Below are 15,757 nucleotides of genomic sequence, written 5' to 3' on the forward strand. Positions count from 1 at the left end.
CATCCCGCCCCGGAGGCTGCGGTCCTCTGACTCCGGTCTCCTCTCCATCCCCACCACCAACATGCGGACTGTTGGTCCCAGAGCCTTCTCTGTGGCCGCACCCACGCTCTGGAACTCACTCCCTCCAAACATCCGTAGTGCTACATCCCTGCACTCTTTCAAATCGCAACTCAAAACCCACCTTTTCACCAAATTTGTAAATTACTGCCCGATTTCCCCTTTTTTCTTTCCTTTTGATTAATATTTTGTTGTTACGTTGTTCCCTGTCCCCCTCCCTTAGCTGTTAAGCGCCTTGGGTCTCCTGATAGGCGCTATATAAATTTAAGATATTATTATTACTAATTATATATATATATATATTTTTGTATCATTCCATTTGGGCTGTGGGGGGTGCTTAATGTCTGAAGGAGTCGACTGAAGGCCTCTTGTCCTCTTGATATTTTGCTAGTCACTGTGTGTTCAATTAAGACGGGTGAAATCCTCTTTCAGTGCCTCTGTGCCCGTTTTCTTAGGCAGTTCAGTGTTTCCCCCGAAAAAAAATTCAACAGCGGTGCTGTGCTGCGCACACTCTGCCGGAATCCATATTTGTGCGTGCGCACATGCCGCCGGAATCCATATTAGCGCACACTGCCGGAGAAATAACTTAAAACTACCGTAGAATTGTTCGAGATAGGTTATGTTCATGGAGTCATGTGCGTGTGTATTTGCTAGGATGTTTTTGGTGTGTCCGCTGACACTAGAAGTGCCCTGGAGGCCCAGGTAGCTGCATATTTGTACACTGCAAAAAAAGAAATCTTATCAAGTGAAAATATCTTGTATTTGGTACAATAAGTCAAATATTGCGTAGAATTATCTTGAATTATCTTATTCCACAGATAATTTTGCTTATTTTTTTCTTGATTTGTTTTTTTCTTTGCATTCGACTAAGAGGTTGGCAGTCAACTACGGCACCTTTCGATCGATTAGTCGACTATGTGACTAGTCGAGGTCAGCCCTAAAATAAACAGTGATGTTTAAAGTTTTGATTTGATCCCAAGCCTGACACACAAACACTCATTCACCTGTGCGCTCTGTGTAATGTCTTCTCTCTGCTGGCGGTCCAGGTGACCAATAGCATCGGTGAGATCCTTCTCACATGGATCACAGATTCCAGCACCATCTACAAACACAGACAACAACAACAATCAGGTATTCATAGTATTCTCACGACACGTCTCGTCAATCACTTGTCTCCCTTCGATTGACTCTCCAAAGATTATAATGTACACCTTTTAAGTTTAAACCCTTCTGGTGGCTAATGAATATCAAATACTAAAAACAAGTCAATGCATTGTGGCAAATACAGACCATCCTCAGGGTGCGAACAGTGCAGCTAGAATCACAGGTGTCACAATTAATCTAATTGCCTGAGATCACACCTGGTCATCTGATTAGTCAAGGTAAAACGAGTAGGGTATATCTGCAGTGCCGCAGCCCCATACATAGGAGGGGCCTGTACTGTGCGGTGCACTACTGCGCATGCGAGAAACAAAGTAGCATATAATATAGGACACTAGAAACATAAAGTAACATACAGAACATAAAGTAACATAATATGGAAAATAGGACCTAATGTCCCAAAATATATATTTTTTTAAACTTTGACCAGTCAGCTGGTTCTTTTTAGCGTTTATCGCTTTTTCATCGCACTCATACTTGGTCAAGTTCGACCGACAGAAGCAGGCTGAAAGGGTTCAGATGGGGGGGGAAGACACTCTGGGAAAGGCACGGCTGCCGTCCGGGATTCGAACGCGCTCAGCCCCAGATCCGCGCGAGCGCGGTTGTCCACGGCGCTGAAATAGCACTCGCGGTACGTGGTGAGCTACTGGAGCTCCCCCCCCAAAATATTTTTATCTTAAACTGAATATCAATTGGATTACCAGCCCTGACTGTTACTCTAAGCTTAACCTCTTCTGGATGAGGGCCTAAATTTAACCCTTAGACTAGGTTAGAATTACTTTACTTTGTTTCTCGCATGCGCAGTAGTGCACCGCAGAGTACAGGCCCCCAACGCACAGTACAGGCCCCTCCTATGTATGGGGCTGCTGCAGTTTTATGCTATTGGGTAAAACAGCTCAACATCTGATTGAGTAAGACAAGTCTATTCATTTAGGTTAACATTTATTGTAACAAATCGTATACTAAATATTAAAAGCATAATGTATATATACAGTCATTGCACTGAGAGGAAATAGCATTAGTTTCTCATTTTCAGCCACACTGACCTGAAAACACATTTATTCATTACTGGAAAGATTATTCTCTTCCCAATGAGCTCAAGATAATAAGCCAGATAAGCCTGGTTACATTTCCGTCAGAATAATAATACAAATAAATAAAGCCTTCAAAGCAAAGCCGTTCTTCCTCGAAACTATCAGTTAACATTTTCAAATTATACTCTATAGTTAGATAAAAAATAAACAGATGAAACACGTTTAGTGTAAGTGCAAGGTTTCGGTATGTCAAATGTCATATATAGAAAAATTTGCCATTGCAACTTCAGACCAAAAATTACAGAACATATCCAAGATGTAGGAAGCCCCCCCAAGACACACCTGCCAGGTCAATACCTGTCATGAGGATCCCAGAAGCCAGACATTCCAGAACTCTCCGCAGGGCTTCTCCTGCCCCCATGGGCCGGTTCCCTGTGCCGATGGCCTTCTCACAGATCAGCTCCAGCGGCTACGGAGGCGCAGAGGAGGAGAGATTTTGTTCAAAGGGATGCTATGTTTAAAAGGAACACAGCAACTTTGGGAAATGTTGCTTATTTGCCATCTAGGCTAACGGTGCGGCTGTTCCCTAAGCCTAATGCATGCACAGGGAAGAAAGGGGTATGCATCTGCTTGTCTAACTCCAGGTTAGATGGCAAATAAACTAATTTCCCAAAAGGTTGGCGTGTTCCTTTAATCCAGATCAGACACAGAGGAGATCCGAGGGAGGGGAGGTTACAGGTAGTTTGACTAACAGAGAGGGGTTGATGGGGACAGCGGTGGCTCGTTTCAACCTTGGTGGGGTTTTTGTTACTCACCCAATGTTCACAGGTCTGGTGGACCCACAACATTGGGATTTTAAAACAATAAAGCCATAATAATTTATGTAAAAATATGTATTATAAGTTATGTTACCCTCTCAATCTCAATTACAAGCAATATAGACAGCATAATGGTTAATGTTTCCCATTTACCTCTGCTAGATCATTTACCAATAAAAGTGCCATTTGTTTTTTGTGATAAAATGTGATGCATGTAAAACAAAATTATAATCAAGACATGAATGGAATAAATCACGTTGATCTTGAAAAATATAACTGAAACAATGTGGAGGCAGACAGTGAAGGAGGTACACAGTGAACCTTTGTTTCATTTGTACTGGTTTTCACACAAGAGAGAAAAGTTATATAAATGTGTAGGGGGGGGGACACACACACACAGTGTGCACTCATGTAAATGTGTGCTTTTAGATGTTCTTCACAGAAAATTAGCCAAGACCAACAAGTCTCGGGTTGAAATAAATACAAAATAATGGTGTCATCTCTTTTTCTTTTGTAAACATTGAAATGGGGTTCCACTGAATGGGTGAAAGCGACCGGACGCCACATGGGAGGAGGAGATGTCAGTGGGAGGGAGAGCTGGAGGGTTGAAGGAGGACATTCAGCGACAGCCGGGAGACTGACTCACCCAGCCACGCAGTGGGGCCCATGTGGGGACACGGGAGCACAGGTCCCTCAGGATGCGGATGACGATGACGCAGGAGCGAAGCCCGTTGGCCCTGGCCTGGAAACACAAGCAGGGAGGGGGGCGGGAGGACAAGGAACCTCAGTCAAAGAGGAAGGCACCGCGATGCACAGACACAAAGCTACACGTTGAGAATCTAAAAAGGAAGCAAATGCAGACTTAATGGCTTAGCTTTGTCATTATGGTTGAAATGAAAATCGGAATGTTGTACAGGGGGCGGGGGGTTAAGACCACAGTTTTGATCTTTCTGTTGGGAATAGTCTACTTATGATCATTTGACAAACATTCACACGTATGGGTTTTAAAAAAGGTCAGCCTGATCAGGTCAGGGTAGGGGTTATCTTCTGTTCTTTGTGGAAAGTGTGCTTAATAATTTAGATCACAGGAGATTGTAGAAGAAAATAATAACAATGAGAAATCCCAAGTCATTGTAATCTCCTTGAAATTGATATGCAGTGATGTTTCACAACAGGTTATCTTTGTGGAGAATCACCGCCAGGGATCGCTGACGGTCGAGAATAGTGAGCAAGGTGCAATATTCCTTTGTTTGTACGCAGCACACAGAAAGCAGACACAGCCAGAGAGAGAGAGAGGAGAGCGACCACACTCTACAGGGACAAGCTGCAGGGGCGGAGCACCGAACGGTGGAGATAAAGATCAAAAAGATGACAGACAACAATGCTATGACCACCAATTATCAACACAAGTCTACTATCAAAAAGAAGAAGAATTTGTCCCTTCCACACAACAGGATGATATTGGAAAAAAAAGAAAAGGTGCTCTACGAGTAGCTTGTGTTACACAACATAAAAGACAAATTGGCACTCACACCAAGATTGACATTCTAGAAATATTGCACCCGACTGGATATTAGTTCCACAACTTGTAACTTGGGTTAATTTGAATCAAGCAGCGGTTAATGTGAATTGATCTTGGGGGACGGACAGACTAGAAAGCAGTGAACTTCTTTAAGCTGCGCTTGGACCCTTTTAGTGAGCAAAGCCACTCTACAACGATGTAATGACTAATGGATCATTCAGTATTACTACTAGGGGTGGGACGATACATCGATCCAGATCGATACATCAATCTAATTATCAATGATCCAATAGGATCGATGCAACATAAAAAGATTGGTTCATATAGATACTTATTTTGAAAATCCACATCAATCTAATTATTAATGATCCAATAGGATCGATGCAACGTAAAAAGATTGGTTCATATAGATACTCTTATTTTGAAAATCCCGTGGTCTCGTTTACGCCCCAAGTGCAGCTCCGGCAGCTGGATTTGCGCGATGTGAAAACAAACCATCTGGCAGTAGCAGCAGCACGCAACGGGTCCAATGAATCTAACATGCCTTGTATCCTCGCCATTCCTGTATGCTTATGTTGCCGTAAAAAACCTAAATTAACGCACATGGGCACATCTATAAACTCTTATGCCATAGCCATATTTTCAGAAAATTCACCTAAAAATACATACCTAAGTAAATGGAAGATTGCTCAACTTCTACAAGTGCCATTTGCATGTTCTTGGTATCTAGGGACATCTATGGATCTCAGGGAATGTATTTTCATTAATCATTTAAATGTCTAGAAGAGCTAAAAAATGTAAATGTCAAATGATATTTTAGTTTCCTTTTTTGAGTTGATATAAATGTTACTGATTGTGTTAAATGGGCATATGATATTGTCTCATATCGATCACAGGCACCTGAATCGTATCGTGGCAGACTGATATCGGCAAATATCGTATCTTTGTCCAAAGAATCAATATCGTATTGTATCGTGATGAAACTGGTGATTCCCACCCCTAATTACTACTGGTAATACATTTATAAAAAAAATATATATAAAAACACATAGAAGGCAGAAATAAAAAGAACATTAAAATAGCATAAAAATAAACTGAAGATCTACGTTTTAATTTTTTTTTGCTTTTAGAGACAAATAAAGACAAGATGCAAACCTGGAACCACTTGGCGTGGCGGAGTGACGCCAAGGCAGTTAGGCAATTCTGCCTGTCCAGAACGTCCGGGGGATCGCTGACTGAAAGCGTTTCTATTGGCGGGTGGAATAAGAAGACAAGGTACAGTTTGACCAAGGGGGGTTCTGTCAGCCGGCCAGGGGGGAACACAGGCAGCCTTTCCCAAACCACAGGCTGGAGGGGGGAGGGGAGGGGGACGCCTCCACCGGAGAGCCCGCCAGACGCTCTCAAACCTCCCAGTCAACATGGACTTAAGACCCACAGTAGAGGGTGTATGTTTAAAAACATGGGTGTTTAATATTATGTATAAAAAAAGTCAAGTACAACAATAATTAAAAAGAAAGTTAAGTGTATGCATGGTTATTAAATGACTATCAAAAGGGAGGTTGCCTCTCCATATTGATTCAATGTTAAAGATTCAGTACAATGAATTTTTTTTATTAAATGTTTATAATGTGAAAATTATTACTAAAGCCCACCGATCACTATCCCCCTGAAATCAAACCATTTCAGATATCCGATCTGCTTCCCTGAAAAACATTGCATAATCTACTCAGGTGACCCTGATTGACCCATCGGGTCAGTTGTTGGTAGTTGAAAAGGATATCAGCTAGCTAGTAATGAAACTAGTTTGCTATAATTTAGTACAAATCTAGTGGTTCAAAAACATCCACAGTCAGGAACCAACCATTTATTCATCACCTGCTAGCAGAGGTTAGCCCATGTTAGGGCACACAAAAAAGCGGAGCTGAAAGAAATGACAAACATTCCTCAATAAGCGTTCTTTTTACGACTGAAGTAACATCATTGTACTGGTTCTTTAAAAGTCAAATGTGTGCCTCAGTTCCAGCACTGAGAAGAAAAAAAAGAAAGAAAGAAAAAAGGGAGGCCTGAGCGCTTTTCTTAGGCGTCACAAACGGGAGGTAGAGCCCCTCCCCTTCGCCCGCATTACTGGGTCCACTGCACTTAGCCCCTTCCGAGACAGAGAGCGGCCAATTGGTCAAAGGTCCAGCGTCCCTAAAAATTGACAAAACTAGAAGGCTTGACAGAGAGAATCAGAATTGGAACCACAGGCAGCAGTTATCAGATGCACAAAAAGGGGGTATTCAAACTAGTCCACACTGCAGCAAAACTGGCGGCTTCCTACGGCCCAAAATGGGCTGCGTTGTCGGCACGGAGTTATAGATGAGTCAAGGGTCAAACACCTGGAAAGCGGATTACTGTAATCTCTTGTCTAGAGCGTTCCAACCTGAATATAGGCCACCTGTGACATAACTCTTACACTCTCATAGTAGAAGTATTATGGTAGAAGAATTATTCACTTAAAAAAAAATCTACCTTAAATGTCAATTTCTGAAAAGACCAAACTAAATATATATATATATTTTACAAAACCTTTACTCACCCACCCCTTCCTGATTTTGGCTGTGACTGGGCGAACATGACATTCAGCCATGCAGAGTCAAAGATGCCCTCTGCCTTATCTATAACCCCAGGCCTTCCCTGGCCAGGACCATCACAGTCAACAGCCCACTGCTGGGTCTAGCGACCAGACTGTATCACCACTCTTTTTTTTTGGATTTTTGCTACTCATTTTTGCTGCAATGCAAACCGTTCCATCAATATAAAAACACATGCAAACAAAGTGGTCTGTCTTTTTTTTTTGGTTTGTTTGTTTGTTAAATTCTCAGTAAGCCTTCATATAGTTGATGCCTTGACTCCATTAAAAAGGGGGAAGAGAAAGCCATGTCTTCACCAGACAATCAGTAAACTACCCGTCCTTTACTGTATATTGGGCAATCAAAAAATGCACAATCACATTACATGGAACTACGAGAGAGTTGTGTTAAAAGAGCTATAAGCATAGCAATTATACGACAGTTCATTCATAATCCCCTAGCTCCATTGAAGGCCCAATAAACAATATCTGTCTAGCCTGGTTGCCTGCCTGCTGGGTCTCCCTGCTTAGGAGCGGGAACACTGGGGCCTTTATGAAGGAGCTTACCACCACCGGCAGCTGCCTTCTCTGCCTCTTCGCGGACCAGTGGTGAGGTCATGTGTATGGTGAGGCTGAGCGGAGGCTCCTTGGAGCTCTTGATGACGATGCTGGCCTCACTGATGAGCTGCGTGACCACGTACTGGTCTTCCGTGATGGTCTGTGTGGAGGGAAGTAAAGCATTAAGAAGTAAGGTGACCATCTTATTGTGGCTGTCCTGTCAAAATAACAGGACATGTCTTCCGATAGCCAGAATTGTCTGGCAAGCTAAAGATAAATACAAAGGGTATTTTGTACTTTGGGCGATTTGTTAATCGTTGGCAAGAGTTCCGTGTTCTAAGAATCATTCCAAAATATTCAAATAGTCAAATGACATCAAATTAGACCAAATAGAATATCCAAAAACCTGACCCAGGTGCTTAACACATCCAGCGCCAAAAACGCTGTCCAGCATTATTGGCCGCCATGCGTTGTCTGCCAGGATCGCTGCACAGCGTTTTTGAGATCAATATTAAATTTTTTCGCCATGGCATTCATAATTCATATACCCACCCCCGGTCCTGCAGCTGGACCTTAGATGTGACTGCAACGACGGCTCAATACCGCCGCCTGGTGGATGGTCGGGCAAGTTACACTCGCAAACAGGATGTGCCATCAGTGCATCGATGAAAATCATCCGGCAGCCACATCTCGTTACGGGACTCCCGACAGACACTATGTACATAATGGATCGCTTTCTAAACTTAATAATCAATATGATTTCTGCGTTTATAGCGCCATACAAACCGGAAATACACCTAGGCAATCGGCGTCGTATAATTAGGATCTTTCACCGCCAGTCTCATTGGCCCACGATAAGAGGAATATAACGTTATTTTCAACCCGATTGTGCATTTCCTTGTTTGCAAACCATCTACCGGTAATCAATATATCCACCCAACCTACATAAAGCAGTTACTGATGATCTGGGAATTATAAACGACCCCCCCCCCCCCCTTTCCTCCGCGCATGATGAGGCATAATGTATACCGATCATATACATTTGAGTTTCTTTGGTGTAGCGTGTATGGGGGGGAAACGGCAATCGATAATCTATATAATGCGTTTGGGCCTATAACTAGCGTTTTTGGAATTACAGCAGAAAAGATTAAAAACATACTCATATTCTAGAAGGTATTAACACAACAATGTATGAATAAAAAAGTATAACGTTCCCACATCCTGAACGATAGATAATCGATGTTGAATGGGCCATAGTAATGTCAATATAGCAATACAATTTAAAAAGTTATAGCCCTGCAAAGAAGGTAAACATCTCCATAGGCTTACAGCGCTGGCAGAGGGGCATGAGATGGGCATAACCCCCGGGGGGCAATGTGTTAAAAACAAGCTGCTTGGTTAAAAAAAAAAAAATAACAATTCTCCGGAAGAGACTAAAATAACGTTGTGGAGGGCACAAGTTGTCCCACGGGCCCCAGTCTGAGCAGCTCTGACGTGAGACTAGGTCGCGGCGGCACCTACCTTGAGCTGCACGGCCAGGTTGTCAGACACATTCTTCAGGAGGGTGAGGGTGGGTTTGTCCTTGCAGAGCAACACCAGCTCCAGGTCCAGATCACCCTTCAGCAACAGACCCTTGGCCACGAGACCCACCCTCATCACCCCACGCAGGGATCGACTGGGCAGGTCCTTGTGCTCGCTGTGGATACACACAGGAGGACGAGTCAGCCGGAACACATGAAGAAGATGAACAAGGACATGAACACAGTGTCATAGATGCAGAGCTAATGGTGGGTTCGGTAGGACCTCGTCATTAGGGCTGCAGCTATCAATTATTTTAGTAATCTACCCGTTGTTACATCGATAAACTTTTGCTCTAAAGAGTAGAGTTTTGCAATAGTAAATATAGAAAAAAAGAGAAAATAAGAACAGTCTCCTCCTTATCAGAATTTGCAGAATTTTAATTACTATGGTTATTTTCTTTATTTTGCACTACCTATCTTTGTGAAAGTGGCTTCTCAGCTCTGGTCCAGCTGAAGACAGAGCAGAGGAACAGATTGGACATTGAGCATGACCTCAGAGTTGCTTTGAGACTTGCTCAGGACCAAACAACATCCCCAGTTATCCCATTAGTTCCCCCAAACTTACTGTCGGTCTGTTATGTTAAGCTAAGAAGTCTTCAGCTGGCTGGACCAGAGCTGAGAAGCCACTTTCACAAAGATGGGTAGTGCCAAAAAAAAAAAAAAAAAAAAAATCCTAACATTATACATTAACATTATAGATTTAAATGCTAATGATTGTTGGCTATTTTACAACACTACAGTTTTCCTTTTCTTTCAGCTTGAAATTTGACAATTTCTGGCGTTTTCTAGGGCCAATCTCTTTGCTCATTGCAATTTTTTCTATCTTCTTCTATTTTGTAATCCATTCAGAAATGGCTCTTTGAGAGAGATCCGGGTAAACCATGTAAAATAAAAATAAATAAAAAAAAAGCTCTCCAGAATTCCATTTCCTCATCCACGGCCATTCATTCGAAGTCTGAATCACTTCTGGTTTTCGCTCGTCAACTTTCACCTAGTTCTAGGGCTGTCTTAAATACTTCGAAGCTTTGTTCGATGGGCATGGGATTCGAATGGGAAAATAAAATTTGAATATATATAAAAAATATATATATATATTCTATATTTTTGTGTAAGTGCATTCTATTTTATGGCAATAACGTTCAGGTTTGTTCCAGCCGTGAGATATGATCCCGAAAAAGATAAAGAAATCTTCACGCTACAAGTCAGATGATTGACAGGGGCTGGCGTGAGTTGGGAAGATAATTTTTTTGAAATTCAAAAGCCCTGGATCTCTTTTCTCAAAAGACTACACTCAAGTTAGGTTGCGTCAATAAGCGCCTTTTTCTGACTCGATGCGCTGAGATTTCTATAAACTCCTATTTCACTAATAACTAGGGCTGTCCCCGACTAAGGATTTGGATAGTCGACTATGATTGGCCAATTTGCCGTTAGTCGACTATTCGTTTATTTTTTTATCATTCCATTTAGGCTGTGGGGGGTGCTTAATGTCTGAAGGAGTCGACTGAAGGCTTCTTGTCCTCTGCAAAAGCATGCAATTGGTCCACTGATGTATACATCTTGATATTCGTCTAGTCTAGTGTGTTCATTAGATGGGTGAAATCCTCTTTCAGTGCCTCTGTGCCTGTTTTCTTAGGCAGTTAGCCTCTGGTATGCGTGCCATTAGCATTAGCCACACTTCTAGGCCTCTTTTCTTTTGGAAAGAATGATACAAAAAGATATATTGGGTTGGCAGTCGACTACGGCTCCTTTAGGCCGATTAGTCGACTAATAGGGGTCAGCCCTACTAATAACACTTAAAATCATTGGTAAACAAACGTAGTGCTGAAAATATACTTTGACTGCTGTTTTGACAGGGTTAGGGTCTTACTCTTGGCTACATTTGAAAAATAAAACGCAACATTAATTCATACATACTGTAGCGATGGATTTATGGCGCAATGTCAATCTCGCCCGCTCAGGCTTAAGAGGTTAAGACCGCACCCTGTATTAGATGATGTTTCCATCCTATGTGGATCTTCATCAAGTTCTAGATCCATAGAGGATTAATAAAAGGTGTAGCTGCAGTAGTGCGAGGGCTATGCTCACCCAGGACCTCTTTTGATGCTTGTATAACTATAACTAACTGGACACAAACAATTGACATTCTGTAATCCCTCACCTCTCTTTAATATCGGTCTCTATGGCGTCTGCTGCTGGTGGTGGTGGTGGCGTTGGCGGTGGTGCAACTGCTGCGTCGGGCTTGGGGGAGCCTTTCTCCTGCTCATCCAGCCAGTCGGAGACGGCCTTCAGGGCACGCTCGGTGTGAGACACCATGTTCTGTACGCTCTCCAGCTCCTCCTGCGTTGGGTAGATGGCAGAGTGCTTGGCCATCACGTGGCGGTCGTCGTTCATGAAGATACGCATGGAGCGGTGGCGCATTGGAGGAGGCTGTGGGCGGAGACGACACATTAGACCCCAACACAGACGGAACAGTCTGGCTTAACAGCACAGATACTACCCAAGTAGATCTTGATTCACATTGTCCCGAATTCCATTTTCATGTACTAGTCAATTAGCTGATGCTTTTCTCCAAAGCGACTTACCAGTTCGGTACAACAGGTTAGCCGGAATGATACAACTCTGGTGTCAAACAGTGTCGTATACAGTAGCATAGGCATATTAGCATAGTAGGTAGTAATATAGGCACGGTCGATTACTTAACACTTTGAGTGCCACGGGTCCGGTGCCCCGGAACCCTGTTGCGTGCCACCACCCACTTCAATGATAGAGCTCTCATATTTGCAAACGCATAAACTATATCTTAAATTATGTGTATAATATGGCCGTCGCTTATCAATGACTTGTTTGCAGTCAACATTGTCGAAACGGATTTATTATTATTATTATTATTTTTTATTTAATCGGTTCATTTACGTTTTATACCATTTTGAAAAACGCTAGTTTCTTGAAAGATTCAGAAGATTCTGTGATAATCGCCATTTACTGGAATACACTGGCAAATACACAAAACTATTTATGAATCGTTTTCAAATAAACTATATTATCGATAGTATACGTGTACTTTAGGGCTGTCTTAAATACTTCGAAGCTTCGTTCGATGGCACAAGCTTCGAACATTAAAAAAAAATCAAAGTTTATAAAAAAATAAAATAAATTAATACGTTTTCTTTTTTTTCTCAAAATCTTGCGCCTCCATTCCAAATGAAACGAAAGTAAGCGGCACCTTCCCGCCTCGATTCCAATTAAACGAAAGTAAGCGGCGCCTCGACTCCACCTCTCTACAACAAGCACATGGAGATTATCTGTGTTGAAAACAACAAGGACATGTGCAGCAGACATGTCGACGAAGAAGCGAAGCAATGCCGTTTGTTATTTAAGACTGTCGGACAGATTTGTGTTCATTGTGCTGCTTTTTTAAAGAGTGCGGTGGCCTAGCAAAAAAATTTGGACGCGCCGGACAAAAGCACCAAATTTTTTCCACGTGTTCCCCATCACCATAGCTTTCATTTTGGGGTAGGGGCCACGTCATCATGATGGCCGCCATGTAAAATCAAGGTTCTGCCCATTAATAAATATCTTGGTCCATAGCACACTCAATATTTGAGCGAACACAAAGGTATTGGTATCCCTGTAAACTAAACTTCATTAAGCCCAACTGTTGGGAAGGGGGTTTTAATAGGCAATGATTCAAAATTATGTTAAATTTTCTACCTAGAAAAAACTGCCATGCTCATCTTTCAAAAGGTCCCTTGGCTGTTCACATGAATATATCAGAGTGAACATTGGTTTTATAGGTACCCACAAGCCTCTTCTTTCCAGACATACCCACTTTGTCCAACTTGCATGCTATTTGGGGCAATAATCAAGCCGGTTTGTGCATGTGGTACAAATGTGTCGAACATTAGGTTAGGGTTTGTTGTTAGAATGTTGAACATAGATCAACTTTGGTGTCAAACTAGGGCTGGACGGTATGGTCAAAAATGTATATCTGAAGCATAGACGGTAACGGTATATATCACGGTATATTAACTTATCTTAAAATGTCTATATAAATGCTTCTGAAGGGGTAAAACACTGTTATTCTGCTACAGCTGCTGAGCTATACTATAGCTAATGTCCATCAATATCTTCCTTTTTAATTAAATAGGTTCAAGAATCGAATCAGGATCGTTAGCAGAGAGAGAGAGGGAGGCTAGAGTGGAGCTAACGTTAGCTTGCTGAGGCTTGTACATCGACAGGCTGCTATAGTGGAGCCAGCTAACCCTAGCTTGCTGAGGCTAGTACATCGACAGTTAACATTACATAAGGTTTTAGCGCGACGTGGGCATTCCAGAATGGCGAGGATGCAAAGCATGTTAGACCATTGGACTCGTCGCAGAGTTTACATTACACATGGAAACTGCGCGACTTGCGAGAGAAGTTGTCACACAGCCTTCAAACGCAGGGTGGAAGAGCTAGTTTGCTTCTGTGTATTATGAAATGACAATTGCGCGTTGACACGCACACTGCGTGAAGCCTCTGTGCTCCTAAATAACTTTTTCCAGTTCGCACATCTATTATGACTAATTCTATTTTTAGGGGCAAATACGAGTGAAATAGTCACGCCCTGGCTGTGGTTACATGACGTCATTGCTATTTTAGAGCTGCTCTACCGGTTACAAGGTATAGTCAAAATCCATACCGTAGCGCAAATTCATACCGTATACCATTTATACCGTCCACCCCTATGTCAAACTACAAATTTTCTGAGTCAATAAATGTGTTAATGTGGGCGGCTAGGTGGTGTAGTGGACAAGTCACTCGCCACCAGTGTGGAGACGCTAGGATTCGCGTGTTCGAATCCAGCTCTCCACATTGTTTTTCAGTTTGGCTGGTCGTCCGCAGTAATACACATTGGCCGTATTACGGGGAGGGAAAACTGAAGGGTGGGGATCGAACGTTGTGAACAAGCGACTCCTACAAGTCGGTTGGTGCGCCTGCGCAGTAAAATCAGGAAGTGTCGGGGGCAGCGTGAGCCTCCCACGCGTTACTCCTCGACACTGAGAGACCGAGCTGCGCAGGTGAAAAGATGCGACTGCTGTTACCTCAAGTACCGGAGGGGACTTGTGCTATGTATGACTTAGTCCACATTGCAGCCGGCTTGTGGGAGGCAAGAAACAGCGTTCGTGACAGGGGAGGGTTGAATTGGATGATACGAAATTGGGATGGGAGAAAATATGGAAAAATGGGAGAAAAAGTGGATCAAAAAAAAAAATGTGTTAATGCTATGAAGAATATCCTGGTCGTTTGGTCATTACGGTGTTGATGACCGGTATAGCCACCGACAGCTGTCATGAGACGTGCACTGAGAGTATGGCCACCGCGGGAATTTTTATGAAACATTCTGATATTTTCGCAAGTCTTGTGCAGTGGTCTCGTGCGTGCCACTGTCAACCAAGCGACAGACAATGGCACGACTCGAGACGTGCACCGTTTGACAATGATATGCATGCAGCATAATTTGCGAGTGCTCTCGTGAGTCGTGACTGATGAGGATGGCCCGCAGGCCGCAGAAATTTCTATAAACATTCTGATACTTTGATTAGTTAACAATCTATTCCGTTAGTTAACTATGTATTGATAGATAACTTATTACATATTAATATGATTTTGCTTCTTTCTGTCCCTTCTCGAACAAAACCATTTGTCTTGAGCTATGTTGACTATTCCCTCCATAGGAAGATATATTTAAATGTATTTGTATTTTATTTCATTTTTATTTAGTTTGCTATTACAAATGTGTGTTTATGGTTGAAAATGTTCGAGATAAATAAAGATCAAATCAAATCTAACTGAAGAAGTAGAGGCTATCACGTGCTTCCTCCGACACGTCTAGCCAATCAACCGCTTCTTTTCACCTGGCAGCGCGGACTCTCACTGAGAGGGTGTAACGTGTGGAAGGATCACACTAACCCCCTTTAGATCCTATCCGCGCTGAGCAGGCGCCCCGACCGAACTGTAGGAGTCGCCGTTTACAACGACCCGGACCCACCCCGCCAGCTTTCCCACCCTCTAATACAGCCAATTGTATTAGTGTGAACGGCCAGCCAAGCTGGTGACAACGCCGGAGCTGTGAGCTGGATTCCGTCTCCGGTGTTGGTGACGAACGCAATCTCCGCTACGCCACCTGACCGCCCCTAAGTTATCCCTCTTCTAACGAGAGAAAAACGTATAGTTTAGCTTTAAACTATAACATCATTGCTTATTAGGGATGGGTACCGAATTCTGTACTTTTAAAAAGGTACTTACCGAAACACGTTGGTACTACCGAGTATCGATTCACGTGATACCGTAAAAAGAAAAAGAATAATTTTTTTTTAGCTAAAATAATTATTAACCTTTTTTTCTTTTCATGTCAACGTTCACACGCACAATAT

General features: G+C 42.7%; 1 protein-coding gene across 8 annotated transcripts in view; it reads right to left on the bottom strand.

Moving 5' to 3' along the window:
* Positions 1-15,757, bottom strand: part of ilf3b (interleukin enhancer binding factor 3b) — a 55,813-nt gene that overhangs the window by 23,361 nt on the left and 16,695 nt on the right. For 6 of the 8 annotated variants that reach the window (XM_084328476.1, XM_084328478.1, XM_084328479.1 and 3 more), the window contains exons 3-9: positions 11,500-11,768; positions 9,283-9,457; positions 7,771-7,921; positions 5,748-5,839; positions 3,717-3,812; positions 2,595-2,721; positions 1,062-1,159 (exon numbers count right to left, since the gene is read on the bottom strand). In XM_084328476.1, the coding sequence (XP_084184602.1) occupies positions 1,062-1,159; positions 2,595-2,721; positions 3,717-3,812; positions 5,748-5,839; positions 7,771-7,921; positions 9,283-9,457; positions 11,500-11,768 (1,008 nt within the window). The remainder of the gene's footprint in view (positions 1-1,061; positions 1,160-2,594; positions 2,722-3,716; positions 3,813-5,747; positions 5,840-7,770; positions 7,922-9,282; positions 9,458-11,499; positions 11,769-15,757) is intronic. The other 2 variants (XM_084328481.1, XM_084328477.1) reach the window with 1 other exon arrangement.

Source organism: Notolepis coatsorum, assembly GCF_963971535.1.
Source record: "Notolepis coatsorum genome assembly, chromosome: 14".
Taxonomy (NCBI): domain Eukaryota; kingdom Metazoa; phylum Chordata; class Actinopteri; order Aulopiformes; family Paralepididae; genus Notolepis; species Notolepis coatsorum.